A 14,942-nucleotide genomic window follows, 5' to 3' on the forward strand; every position below is an offset into this window, starting at 1 on the left:
ACATTGGTTAGGCCACTGTTGGAATATTGCACGCAATTGTGGTCTCCTTCCTATCGGAAAGATGTTATGAAACTTGAAAGGGTTCAGAAAAGATTTACAAGGATGTTGCCAGGGTTGGAGGATCTAAGCTACAGGGAGAGGCTGAACAGGCTGGGGCTGTTTTCCCTGGAGCGTCGAAGGTTGAGGGGTGACCTTATAGAGGTTTACAAAATTATGAGGGGCATGGATAGGATAAACAGACAAAGTCTTTTCCCTGGGGTTGGGGAGTCCAGAACTAGAGGGCATAGGTTTAGGGTGAGAGGGGAAAGATATAAAAGAGACCTAAGGGGCAGCATTTTCACGCAGAGGGTGGTACGTGTATGGAATGAACTGCCAGAGGATGTGGTGGAGGCTGGTACAATTGCAACATTTAAGAGGCATTTGGATGGGTATATGAATAGGAAAGATTTGGAGGAATATGGGCCAGGTGCTGGCAGGTGGGACTAGATTGGGTTGGGATATCTGGTTGGCATGGACGAGTTGGACCGAAAGGTCTGTTTCCATGCTGTACATCTCTATGACTCTATTAAACAAGGAGCAAAGGGTGAGGATACCCATAACAAATTCAAAAATGTTACATGCTTGAGAAAAACATTCCAATCAAGAAACTGATTGTATTTTATCAATTTTGAAAAAATGATCCTGACATCCCCTCTTCTGTCAATTATCACTTATTATCCACCAGCAAGCATTACTGAGTAAAGTTATACACTTTTCTCATATAATTAAAATTGTTAGGGCTGCAAACTTGATTCGAGCAAGAGTCATTAATCACTGTTGGTTTAAATCCTTACTTGACAAACTTGATGCTGCCTATGGTGAACTAACCCTCCATGCCACTGTGAGGTGGTTAAGTCGAGGGAAGGTCCTCAAAAGATATTTAAATCTGATGACTGACATTATACCTTTTCTTAAAGCAAGGAATGCACAGTGCAGTGAACTGCTAGACAAAGTGATCGTTCGGCTTAAAGTTCCTTACAGACAACTTCAAAACCAAACAAGCTGAACTGTGAACTGCAAGGAATGAACAGAGACTTCATGCCTATAATCAGGACTGTGATTGCATTCCAATTGAAATTCGGTCTTGATATGGAGATAATTACTATGCAAAATGATTGACCTGAAAATCAAATCAACAGATGGTGATTTTTGGGGACTCAAAGACAGAGAAATACCCACTATCATTGTCCCTTTAAAGTAAAAACTTATTTTGACTTCATATATCTCCGAGACAGCATTCTCCCAAGTGAAGATAATCAAGTCCAAGTATTGCAGCTGCCTCTCAGATACCCATAGGATGGTCTGCAGTGTCAAACTACAACCATGACTTCAAGACAGATAACATGAAGTCAGTCATAGGTGTCACCCTGAAAATTGGTGAGCAGAGGACAAAATGAATAATTATACATACTTGATTTAGATTTATCAGCACAAAAAAAACATTTATTCTATGTTTTCTTGGGGATACATCCAATGTTGCAATTAAATTCATTGATCTTTGTAATCAAACAGGTTTCAGACTATTAACTTCAACAGAAGTAAAATGGTCACGTTAATAAAATGACATTCAAATGGCAGATAATTATTAGACAAATAAATAAATGATGTAGATTAGATGCTTTTTTAAAGCAGAAGGTAAGTAAGATGATACTAATTGATGCTAATTATCCAAGGCCAAATATGAGAGGGGTGAAGTTTAGTGCTTATAGAAAGAAGAACTCTTCATTTGGCCTATAATTTATGAAATGTGATAAATTCTAATTTGATCAGAAATTAACTCATTAGACGCACTCTGGAAAAGCACAACTGAAGCACAAGAGATTTTCTTTTGCAATGGTAGTCATTGACAATTGGCCAGTGTGCACACTGCAAAGTGAATTTTTCAAGATGATGTGCAACCATCATCATTAATTATCATTTAAATCTGTGGATTTAGCTGATCGTGTTCTCCACTGCAGTTCAAAGGTACACTTATGGTGTTCCCTGATTAGTCAATGGCAGTTAAAGATACTGCGTGCTATTTTATTCTGCCTTCAGCAACTGTGTAATACAAACAAGGTGGGGCAGGGAGCTCCAAAAGCACTGATGACCATCTGTTGGCAGTGCTGATTCCACTTGTGGGTAGAATGCTTGGCCCACTCAAATAGGCATAGAATCTTTTCTTCCATCGCTGACGAGCGTGGAACTTCGTGCAACTAGAAAGAACCAACTCCTGAAGTACAAGCTCATCAACACAATGTTGATACTTGGGTTACTAGCAGTGTTCTCAATGAGTCTAGGTAACGTAAATAGAGCCAGTCAAGAATAGGGTTCCATTCAAATCAAAATATGACACAAGGCAAGACTGGTCAAAGAGGACTAACAAATCCTGTCTCTCTCACTTTATAAGTTACAATTAGATTAGATTCCCCTACAGTGTGGGAACAGGCCCTTCAGCCCAACAAGACCATACCAACTCTTCGAAGAGTAACCCACTCAGATCCATTTTCCTCTGACTAATGCACCTAACATTATGGGCAATTTAGCATGGCCAATTCACCTGATGTGCACATCTTTGGACTGTGGGAAGAAACTGGAGCACCCGGAGGAAACCCACGCAGACACGGGGAGAACGTGCAAACTCCATACAGACAGTCGCCCGAGGCTGGAATCGAACATGGTTCCCTGGCGCTGACAGGCAGCAGTGCTAACCACTGTGCCACCGTGCTGCCTCAATTAAATCAAAACATTGTGACAACATTTCCCTGTAAATTCATCTAAGGTATCAAAGGCACCTTAAAATGAAGATTAGCATCACATGCATTAGTTTCTCAAAGCTTCCTGGAATTATTTGAAGAAAGAAGTTGTCTTGTATTTTTTAAATTCGTTCACAGGAGACTCTATGTGGGCGTCGCTGCTAGGTCAGCATTTATTGTTCACCCCTAATTGCCGGGGGGAGTTAAGAGTCAACCACATTGCTGTGGGTCTGGGGGGTCACATATAGGGCAAACCATGTAAGGATGGCAGTTTCCTTCCCTAAAGGACTTTAGTGAACCAGATGGGTTTTCCGACATCTGACAATGGATTCATGGCTTTAATTAGAGGCTTAATTCCAGATTTTTATTGAACTTAAATTTCTGCCATGGTGGGATTCACACCCAATTGCCAGAACATTTCCTGGGTCTCCAGATTAACAGTCTAATGATAACTACCACTATGCCATTGCTGCCACTTTGGATATCCAAGATGGATATGAATTAATGACGCAGAATCCAAAGGTAGCCTAGATGATTCCAGATATAAATTTCCTGTGACAGACAGCATGACAATAAAATTCAATATCCTTGTTTTGATTCACATTTTAAAAAGTTGTGATCACGCACTGCTTTGCATGCATTTAGAATCTCTCAGATGGGCAGAGTTCTTCTTAATGAGTTGATCCAACATCTGCTTGACAAGGGCTGTGGGAGTCAGCACAATAGGAAAATTTGTGCTTTGTTTGGCAAAATTGCCTTGTTCCACTGTATTCTCAGCAACCACTGTACTCAGTTCCTTTCCAGGCAACTATCCTGTAAGATTTTGCCTTCACTGCCTTCTAATGTATAATCTTGCTGCCAGAAAACATCCTCTTTCCCGTATGTACTGTTCGGGTCAGGATTACATACATAGGAAGAATTGAAACCTTCTTTCAGCAGGTGGGTCTGATGTCTATCACTCTAAGAGATGAAGGAACTTTTGAAAAATGCTGCTATCTCATAATATAATCTGAGCAGCTTGTTTGATACCATTGCCATAACAATTCAGAAAGAGAATATGATTTCACAAAATTTTGCTTAAATTTAATCAATATACGAAACTGAGTTTGTGTTCTCTTGGTGCTTCCACAGTTTAACCAAAGAACATGACATTCTATCTGTTTGGACTCCTGATACCATTCCCCACTGGTGACTGCTTCCAGCAGAAAAGCAAACGTCAGAGAGTCATAGAGATGTACAGCACTAAAAGAGATCTTTCAATCCAACTCGCCCATGCTGACCAGGTATCTTAACCTAATCTAGTTCCATTAGCCAGCACTTGGCCCACATCCCTCTAAATCCTTCCTATTCATATACCCATCCAGATACCTTTTAATGCTGTAATTGTACCAGCCTCCACCACTTCCTCTGGCAGCTCATTCCATGAACACTCTACTTTCTATGTGAAAATGTTGTCCCTTAGGTCCCTTTCAAATCTTTCCCATCTCACCTTAAACCTGTGCCCTCTAGTTTTGGACTCCCCTACCCTGGGGAAAAGATCTTGTCTATTTACCCTATCCATACCCCTCATGATTTTATTAACCCCCATAAGGTCAACCCTCAGCCTCCGGTGCTCTATGGAAAATAGCCTGTCTATTCAGCATCTCCCTGTAGCTCAAACCCTCCAACCCTGACAAAATCCTTGTAAATCTTTTCTTAAACCTTTCTAGTTTCACAATATCTTTCCTGTAGCAAGTACACAAGAACTAAATGCAGTACTCTAAAAGTGGCCTAACCAATGCTCTGTACAGCCGCAACATGACCTCCCAACTCAGTATACAATGCACTGACCAATAAAGGCAAGTGTACCAAACACCTTTTTCACTACCCTGTCTACCTGCGACTCCACTTTCAAGGAACTATGAACCTGCATTCCAAGGTCCCTATGTTCAGCCAAACACTCCAGGACTTTACCATTAAGTGTAGAAGCCCTGCCCTGATTTGCCATCACTGGGATCAAAATAACCTCAACATTTCCAATTTCAACATTATTTGCTTGTCCTTTCAAATAGATGGAATATCACTGTGGTAACAAAGTCTAGAGAGTGATATTGACCAAAGACCCATAGCAAGAAACCTGCCTTCTTCTGCTCCTAACCAAACCATTACCTGTTCCTTACTTTAAGGCAGGTTGCTTTACCTGTAGAGAAGGGTGGACGAGACACTCCTGGCTATTTCAGAGTTCCTTCATCTTTGAAAACCGTACAGACGAAGTTTGCTGATCAATTCATTAGCAACATTTCTTAAAAGTAAAGATCAAAGTGGTAGTCATATCCCTATCATGAGGCAACTGGACTCATGTCTATGAAGGTTTCTCATGACACGTCTAAACAGGTTAACATTCTTTTCCCCAGGGTGGTAGCCTCAGTTGTTGCTTCCAATAATAAGCTTTTACATGTTGTGCCTTCATCATTTATTTATCATAAAACATCATCTTTCTCAGTTTTTGTTGCAGATTTTAATAGAGAAAAGCATAAACCTTACCGTTGGAAGGAGAATAATGGTGGCCAGGCTGCTCCTGTGCTCTTTTTTGTATTTTTCGAGTCGCCCACTAAAAGATAGCAGACAACACCTCAGTTAGGAAAAGCTCAAGTCAAACATTTCCCTAATGTTAAAATCAAGCATTGATGTTCTATAGATCAATGTATAAGGTGTGAATCACATTGAACTGTTCGAAGTGCCAACAAGTCCTTTAACCAGCAAGCCATTCAATTATGGAGTTTCCTTCTGAGCACCATCTCCTAGCTCTTTACACCATTACCATGGTGTGAGAGGACCTTGGTGACAGGTGGGTTTGGAAAGTCATAGTGTGTCTGCCTGTCAATGACAGTTTCTGTGCGTACTTGAAAAGATGACCTGGTGGGAGGGGAGTGGAGGGGAGGATGTGCATGTTATACTACCTACACATCCTCCAACATTCCCACTTACCTTTATTCAGCACTGCTTTCAAAATAGCTTTTTCTGGAATCAAAAAATGATGGAGGATCCCAAGCACTGACTTGTCCCATACTGTGATCTGTTTCAGTACCACAGATGGTTACTTGCCTTTTTTGAAATATACCAGAGCTTGAACGTCTGTTAACTACTACACCATGACACACGAATCAAAATTACACCTCACTTCACAGAAGCTTTCCCATAATATAGGAGGCCGAGAGATTTAATCAATTATCTGCTCAAGTCTTTGCTTCTTCTTTCTAAACTTCCCAGCTATAATGGAAGTTGTAAACTAAACTGCCAAGAGATGTCAGGAAAAAATAACGTGTTGCAATACTTATCAAAGTCCATCCAATTCAGAACATTCATACAGTGTTAATGAGGTTAAGTGACAGTTTACACGAGAGAAGGTTTTGGAAACAAAGTCTTTTTATTCTGGACAAATATTCTTATTTTTCTTCAGCTAACAGAATAACCACACGATGAAAACACTTCTTTCGAGATCATATTTCAATTAAAAACAGCTGTGACAAGAAAGAATGTTGGATCATTGCTTCCAGCATATGCTGGCTGTCATTCTTTTTCATAGAATGATCCAAACCAGTTATTAAGTAAAGGCAATATCATTCAGTTTTTTGTGATAAAAGTGAGGGGGTGATAAAAGTGAGGGCCGAGGAGACATGGGGAGCAGACGGGCGTGAATGGATAAGATTACAGCAACACGTGGCCCTGCCAACATCCAGCTGTGTTCACTTCCAGATGTGGTCATTGGTTGGTGAAAAGCAGTGGGAATCCTGGAGTACTGAAAACAAATTCTCAAACCATCCACCGAGAAGAAACCTAACCAAACTCATCAAACCAGAACTATCAACAGTTAAGTTGCTCACCACACAAACCCAGTGACATTGCAAATGAATTTATTGTAAAAACCCTAAAAAAAAGAAAGCTAGGGCACCTTAAAATTGGCGTTTCTTTGACTTGCTAAATAAACATACATACTTCGATGTGTTACAAGAGCCAACGGCTGCTGAAATGAACAATAACTATTGAATAGCCTGAAATTCAAGAGAGTGATGGACCCGTCATGATCCATTGAGCTAATTAGGAAATAGCCACCTCCAATACTTTCTTCCAACGTAAGGCACATTCCCACAACTTAAGTACAAATCTGACGTGCGATACATCCCTTATTGAATCAAAGATTCTTACCTCAAGAGTCTTGACCAGAATTTTCATGTAAAGTTCGGTTATTCCCAATGAAACCCCAAACATGGCAGGCAGCATAATGAGTGTGATCCCAATAATCAGCCATATTGACAGCAGCTTCAACAGGAATTCCCAAAGTCCCTCCATCTCCTGGCTCTCTATTCCCCACAACTGGAGTGCGCTGGTATCCAGTCCTGGAGGCTACGGAATAAAAGTGAATTACTGACTACTGATAATGGGGACATTCTTCTGACGTACACAGTTGCTGCTATTTCAATGTGTCAAACACACCCCACCCCTCTCCATATGAATCCACTCAAAACAATACCAAACAAACAAAACAGTCATCTGTATTTAAATAGAATTCAATGTAGTGAAACATTCCAAAGTGCTCAACAGGGCATTTGCTACCAAGTCACAAAGAACTAATAAGCCAACCGATCAAAGGTCTACTCAGAGTTCATTCTGAAATAGCGAGTTAGAGGAGGCGAGGTTTTAAGATGGCAGCAGAGAGCTTAGAGACCAGGCTAGCTGAAGGCATTGTTATCACTGGAAGGGTGAATAAAATCGAAGATGCTCAAGGGGCAAGACTTGGAGGAGTGCAGATACCTTCGAGGATGGTTGGGGTGAAGCAGGTAATGCAACACAGAACACAACTCTCTTCAACGGAGGTGGTGGTGGGGGGGGGGGGGGGGGTGAATGGGAACTGGCAGCTGTTCCTCTCCTTCCCCGTCAGGTACTATAGAGGACTCACAGTTCTGCCAATCACACACAAGTCAGAATGTAGCACAATTACTGTGTGGCAGTGTAACCTAACAACCTCCTCCAATACACTGTGGAAACTCTCTCTCCTGCACAACCCCACTCCTACCCAGTCAGAAGTGGGAGCTGAAATGTTTCAAGGGTTCACCTAAATATTTCTTAAATATCATAATGGTTACTGTCTTTATCACCCTGTGGGTGAGAAAACAGTATTTCTTAAGTTCTCTCTAAACACCCTGCTCCTTTACCTTTAATCTATTCCCCCTTGGTTATTGAACCTACTACTGAAGGGAATGGTTACTTCCCATCGATAACCCGCAATCTGGTACACCTCAACTGGGTTCCCCTCATCCCTCTCTGCTCTGAGGAAAACAGCGCGAATCTATCTACTCAAGTATCAAAGCTGAAACACATCAAGGGGTAACAAGCTGGTGGAGTGCCTCTGTACCCCCTCTACAGCAATGACATCCTCCCTTTAGTGTGGTGACCAGAACTGCACACAGTACTCAAGCTATGGAATAACTAGCGTAATATACAGCTCCAACATAATCCTCCTGCTCTTGTATTCAGTGTCCTCGACTTATTAAGGCAAGTATCCCATAGGACCCCTTAATATTCAAAAACCTCTTTAGGAGGGAGGATCCAGTCATCCTCCCTCGTGCTCTTCTCTACTGCAGTGAACAGCTGACCCAGTCCAACAGCAGGAGCTTGGGCACAGGGCTCCCAGTGAGGTAGGGACATGCGGTGGCATCTCACACTCCCTTACTCCAACTGTCATTCTGGTCTCTCTGCCTTCTAGTCATAGAATCCTACAGCACAGAGCCAGATTCTTTGGTCCAAACTGGTCCATGCCGACCAAAATGTCCGTCCACACTAACCGCATTTCCCTGCACTTGGCTCATATCCTCCTAAACCTTTCCTACCCATGTATATGTTCAAATGCCTTTTAAATGCTATTAAGGTACCCAGCTCAACCACTTCCGCTGGCAGCTCATTCCACATGTGTACCACTATGTGTAAAAATGGTGGCCTCAGATTCCCTTTTATTCTTTCCCCTCTAACCTTAAACTGATGCCCTCTGTTCCTGGATTCCTCAACGCTGGGAAAAAGACTGAATGCATTCACGCCATCTATGCCTTCATGATCTTATACACTTCTATAGGGTGCCCCTCTCAGTCTCCTATGCTCTGAAGTAAAAGATCCTAGCTTGTCCAACCTCTCCCTATAACTCAGATCATTGAGTCCAGGCAACATCCTTTTAAATTTCTTCTGGACTCTTCCCAGTTTAATAAAATCCTTCCTATAACAAGGTGACCAAAACTGAACACAATACTCCAAGTGCATCCTATATATCTGCAACATAACTTCCCAACTTCTATACTCAATGCCCTGACTGATGAAGGCCAGTGTGCCAAAAGCCTTCTTCACTGCTCTGTCTACATGCGACTCCACTTTCAGAGAACCGGGCACCTGAACTCCAATGCCCCTCTGTTCCACTACACGCTTTAAGGCCGTACCATTCACCATGAAACTCCTACCTTGATTTGACTTCCCACTTACCTATATTAAACTCCATTTGCCATTTCTCAGCCCACTTCGCCAGCTGATCAAGGACCTGCTGCAGTTTCTAATAACCTTTCTCACAGTCCATAATACCACCTACTTTAGTGTCATCAGCAAACTTACTAATCATGCCTTGTACATTCTCACCCAAATCATTGATATAGATATAGTTAACAAACAGCAATGGGCCCAGCACAAATCCGAGGCACTCCGCTAGTCAGAGGCCTCCAGTCCAACAAGCATCATTCCACTATTAGTCTCTGCTTCCTACCATCAAGTCAATTCTGTAACAAATCATCAGCTCGCCCTGGATTCCATGCGATCTAACCTTCCAGAGCAGCCTATCATGTAGAACCTTATCAAAGGCCTTACTGAAATCCATATAGACTACATCTACCGCCCTGCCCTCGTCAACCTTCCTGGTCACTTCATCAAAAAACTCCATCAAATTTTGAGGCATGATCTTCCACTCACAAGCAATGCTGACTACTCCTAATCAAACCTTGTCTTTCCAAATGCTTTTATATCTTATGCCTCAGAATTTTCTCAAGTAACTTACTCATCACAGATGTTAAGCTTACGGGTCTATAGTTCCCAGGTTTTTCTTTGCAGCCCTTCTCGAATAAGGGCACAACATTCGCTACCCTCCAGTCTTCCAGGACCTCGCCCAAGGCTAATGATGATGCAAAAATATCAGCCTGGGCCCCCGTAATTTCTTCTCTAGCCTCTTGCAGTGTTTTTGAATATAGCTGGTCAGGACCAGGAGACTTATCCATCTTCATACATTCCAAAAGATCCAACATCACCTTGATTGTGATATGGATTGTTCCCATGATATCACCACTAACCTCCCCAAGTTCCCAGTCTTTATGTCTTCTCCATGGAGAAAACACAGGGCGGCACGGTGGCTCAGTGGTTAGCACTGCTGCCTCACAGCACCAGAAACCCAGGTTCAATTCCCACCTTGGGCAACTATCTGTATGGAGTTTGCATATTCTCCCTGTGTTTGCGTGGATTTCCTCCGGGTCCTCCGGTTTCCTCCCGCAGTCCAAAGATGTGCAGGTCAGGTGAATTGGCCATGCTAAATTGCCCATAGTGTTAGGTGAAGGGGTAAATTGAGGGGAATGAGTCTGGGTGTGTTGCTCTTCGGAGGGTCGGTGTAGACTTGTTAGGCCAAAGGGCCTGTTTCCGCACTGTAAATAATCTCATCTAAATATTCATTGACAACATTGTCCACTCCTGCGGTTCTACACATTCATATCCACTTGGGTTCTTGAGGGGCTTTATTTTCTATCTGTTTTTTTTACCTTTAATACACTTAAATAGTTCTTTGAATTCACCCTAACCTCAGCCAAGGCTATCACATGTCCCATTTTTGCCCTCCTGATTTCCTTCTTCAGTAAACTCCTGTATATATACATCCAGAGGTTCTCTTGATCCCGACTGCCTGTACCTGAGCCACATCTCCCTATTTTTTTCTGGTCAAAGCCTCAATAGGGTTCCCTATTCCTGCCGATCTTACCCTTCACCCACACGGGACCTTGAACTCTCTAACTATCTCACTTTTAAAGTTACTATCCTACTTCTGCCCTTATTTACAGCACAGAAACAGACCCTTCGGTCCAACACGTCCATGCCGAACAGATCTCCTAGATCAACCCAGTCCCATTTGCCAGCACTTGGCCCTTAGCCTTCTAAACTCCTCCTTTTTGTTTGTTTTAGCTTTTAACTTTTCTCGGCCCTTACTCCCCAGACACTACTTGACACCGGCTCCTATTGCCCTCACTGCAGGTTCGCCCCTGGATTCTGTCAGTCTGAGCTCGAGGTTTAAACCTTGCACTTTGTCCTGGGCTCGCTCTTTACTGCTTGCCCCTTTACTCCGGGTTCGCTCTTGGCTAATTATTCCCTAACTTCAGGTTCCAACCCCCCTCCAAAAATGTCGCCACTTGCTTACATGCCCGGTCCCCCACCTTCGCCCCTTTCCTCCGGGTTTGAGCCCCCCTTCTGATCCTTACCGCTGTCGTTGTGAATGTGTGTTCCCTCTTGACTCCGGACCGGGCTCTGCTCTGGTTCCAGAGTTCAGCTGTTCCTTACCGCGCCCAGCCGGAACTCCCAGCACGGTGATTCCCCGGGTCCGGATCAGCTGGTACTGAGAACTCTCCCCCCAACTCCTGCTCCAGCTCCTCTTCCCCAGGACCGAGTGAGCCAGCAGGAAGCCCACAGTTACAACTTTCACTCGCCTTGCTGTTCCCCTGGGTTTACTCCTACTTGCTCTCGTGGCTTTTTGTGTATTGTTTCGCTTCCCTTCCTCGCACTGCCTCCTACACTTCCTCGCTTGTTTTTTTTCTCTCTATTTAAATATGTTTTCGTGAACTTCACGCTGCATACCTGTGCATTAGGGAAACGGGGAACAGACCGGGATATTTTAGTCTCATCTACTTCTATTTTTCTGTGTTTCTGACAGGAGATTCTTAATGTTACAAAAAAAGGTAAAATTGCCATACTGGACCCATAGGGCTGTTGTCTCATAAGAGAGATACAGGCTGGTGGTAGTTTAACCTGAGGTCCACCTCGCCACCGTCAAGGGGAGAATTTGAGGACGAGATTCCTTCAAGGTACCCTTGGTAGGTATTGAACCCCACACTCTGCATTTCAGACACTGGGTACACGGGTTAGATTCCAGCCTTGGGCAACTGTCTGTGTGGAGTTTGCACATGTCTGTGTAGGTGGGAGTAACTATGAGTCTCTTTCTTGACCTGGTCAAGGAAGCATAGTTGCCAACTGTGACGTTTTCACGTATTTTTGGCGCGCAGTGTGTGTCGTGCCTCCCCGCCGGTAAGCCCAACATTCCTGGATGTTGGGTGACCAAATGACCAGAAAAAGTACGAGACGGCCGTGGTCTACACTGACCAGCTCTCAAAAAACCAGTATGAGTCTTTCATATTCAATGGAACATTCCGGCTAGGAAGTGTCCTGGAAAAACAACCTCCCCACAGCCTCGTCCACAACCGCAAGCTGTGATAAATCATTAGGTTGTAATTGTATAAAACCCGCAACAATGTTCATCTCGGTCCAGACTGAGACAGCGACTTTGAGACATTAACTCCTACCTTACATGGAGTTGAGACCGATAACCCCTCTCAGGGAGCCGGCTCGCCCTGTAATGGATGACATAGATAACGTTGGAGGAAGTACATTAAGGGCAGCCCACCCTGCGGTTGAGATAAGCATAACCACCCAGACCTTCTACAACAAAAGTTATCGAGATATAAAGCAGGGCACAGACATGAAAAAGGCAATAAATGAGACTGGTGAAGAAACAACTGATACAACTGCCTTCATGGAAGGAGTAGTAATCAAGCCAGTATGTGACAGAACATCTGCCTCGGAGGTAATCATCCACTATCCCATCAATGGGCTGTTCTGCAAGGACTGCAACACCCTCTTCCCCATGGTGAGCATGTTTAAGATCCATGTGACTAAAGTGAACGGAATAAAGAACATCCGTACAAGATGTTCATGCTGCGATAAAGCAGGAGAATTTCACTCAATAGTCTGCCATTACCCAAAATGCAAAGGAACGAAACAGCCCCCAGCTGGGGACTTTGCATGCAGCGCGTGTGACCAACGGTTTTCAACACAATCAGGCCTTGGTCAATGCGAGAGGCACAGACACCCGGTTCTACGAAACGAGAAATGACTCAAACCGGCACCCAAAGTCCAAAGCAAACCTGGGAGAAGCGACTGTGTATGGTCACAGGAGGAGGTGGCACTCCTGAGGGAATTAGAAGTGAGATTTGCTGGATGAAAATTCATAAACAAATCCGTCAGTAGCATCCTGAAAACTAAACCACCAAAACAAATCTCAGACAAACGCAGGCTCCTGGCAAACACCCCAACGGAGGTCAAGAACATCAGCGGGCCAACGACAGGTATAGACTCGCACGATTCAGAGGCAGAAAGTGTCAAGGCGAATTCCGACGACCAAGCCCAGCACCAAAGAGCCAGCCGAAAAACACCGGCTTCGATCCCAAAACATCGGGACGTGGATGACCAGCTTACACAAGCTGAAGAGCTCTTGAGCGCGAGGAATGACCCGGACACGCTTGCCCTCAGAATCGGACTGGTGGACAGTATTACCTGAAGAAGGGCTCATGTCCGAAACGTCGCTTCTCCTGCTCCTTTGATGCTGCCTGACCTGCTGCGCTTTTCCAGCAACACATTTTCAGCTCTGATCTCCAGCATCTGCAGTCCTCACTTTCTCCTCAGACAGTATTATCGACCTACTAATGAATAGTAGGAAAAGGCAGGACAAACATAAGAGGCCCCAAAAAGATCGGGCCAAGAAAGACAAAAGGCTCGGTAGTAATACCAGAGCCAAGAAACGGTGGGCAGCACGTAAGGCGCTGTTTCAAGCAACACAGCTGCTTTACAAATCCAACCAGCGTCAACTAGCTTACGAGATTATGGGGGCGCCGACCTCATCCACTTGTCCTCTATCAAAAGAGGAACTGGAGACATGTTTCCGTGAGAAACTGTCAGCACCAAATAATAAATCAAACATAAATAAGTATGTCCCATACACTGGCAAAGTCGATGACGAGTCCTTGATGAAACCCACTGAGGTAGAGGAGGTTGAAGCGGCCATCAAGGGGATAGACGAGAACAGACGGCCTGAAACTGCAGGACATAAGAACACTCCATGAGCAGGAGGAAACCTGTCTACCCCACCTCTTCTGCTTATGGCTAAAGTCAAGCACGATCCCTGATTTACTGAAAAAGAGTCAAACGGTCCTGATTCCTAAGTGCGAGGATAAGGAACACTTGAAAAGCATTGATAACTGGCCAATAATCATTGGTCCAATGCTGCTCCAGCTGTTCACGAAAATAATGGCTAAACGTCTAAGTGAAACAGTCGAGATAAACCCCAGGCAAAAGGGGTTCCTAGCAGCCACTCCTGGATGCAATAAAAACATTGTAGTCCTCGAAAACATCATCAAGGGAGCAAAGTACAATCGGAAGGACCTCGCAGTTGTCTTTGTTGATCCAGCGAAAACGTTCAACTCGGTTGGGCACAAGCTACCGATCAAATCTTTGCAAAGAGTGAAACTACTTAAAGCCTTTGTAAGTCTCATCGCAGACCTATACACAGGCAACACAACAGAGGTGGAGGGGAACGGAAACTTAACCACCGCAATAACTATCAAGAGGGGCGTAAAACAAGGTGACCCACTCTCACCAATATTATTTAACATTGCTTTGGATCCGTTGGTGTGCTCTCTGGAGAGGGTCAATTCAGGGGTCTCCATGCCCCTGGGCGGCAGAAGAGTCAACTGTTCGACTTTGGCCTTCGCGGATGATATTGCCCTTCTAAGCGACTCTCACACTAGGGTATGGCTAGGAATCTAAAGCTGCTCCAGGCATACTGCGATCATACAGGCCTCAGTATTAACACAGCGAAGACGAAGGGATTCCACTTCACTTTTAAAAGGAAAACCTTCTTGTACAATCACTTCGCAAACTGGAAGCTGTGGGACGAATCCATAGCCTACATACCCCCAGGTGAGACAGAGAAATACCTGGGTGCCCGGGTTGATCCATGGGCAGATATGGCAGAAGGGAAGTGGGAGGAGAAGCTTAAGTCCTGGGTTAAAGGAATAC

General features: G+C 44.0%; 1 protein-coding gene across 4 annotated transcripts in view; it reads right to left on the reverse strand.

The window, feature by feature from the left end:
* Positions 1 to 12,445, reverse strand: part of gpat3 (glycerol-3-phosphate acyltransferase 3) — a 64,642-nt gene extending 52,197 nt beyond the window's left edge. For 3 of the 4 annotated variants that reach the window (XM_060851555.1, XM_060851557.1, XM_060851554.1), the window contains exons 1-3: positions 11,297 to 11,585; positions 6,960 to 7,157; positions 5,298 to 5,364 (exon numbers count right to left, since the gene is read on the reverse strand). In XM_060851555.1, the coding sequence (XP_060707538.1) occupies positions 5,298 to 5,364; positions 6,960 to 7,103 (211 nt within the window). In that variant the 5' untranslated portion in view covers positions 7,104 to 7,157; positions 11,297 to 11,585. Of the gene's footprint in view, positions 1 to 5,297; positions 5,365 to 6,959; positions 7,158 to 11,296; positions 11,586 to 12,391 lie in introns of those variants that run through there. The other variant, XM_060851556.1, reaches the window with a different exon arrangement.
* Positions 12,446 to 14,942: the final 2,497 nt, after the last annotated feature.

Source organism: Hemiscyllium ocellatum, chromosome 36 (assembly GCF_020745735.1).
Source record: "Hemiscyllium ocellatum isolate sHemOce1 chromosome 36, sHemOce1.pat.X.cur, whole genome shotgun sequence".
Lineage (NCBI taxonomy): Eukaryota > Metazoa > Chordata > Chondrichthyes > Orectolobiformes > Hemiscylliidae > Hemiscyllium > Hemiscyllium ocellatum.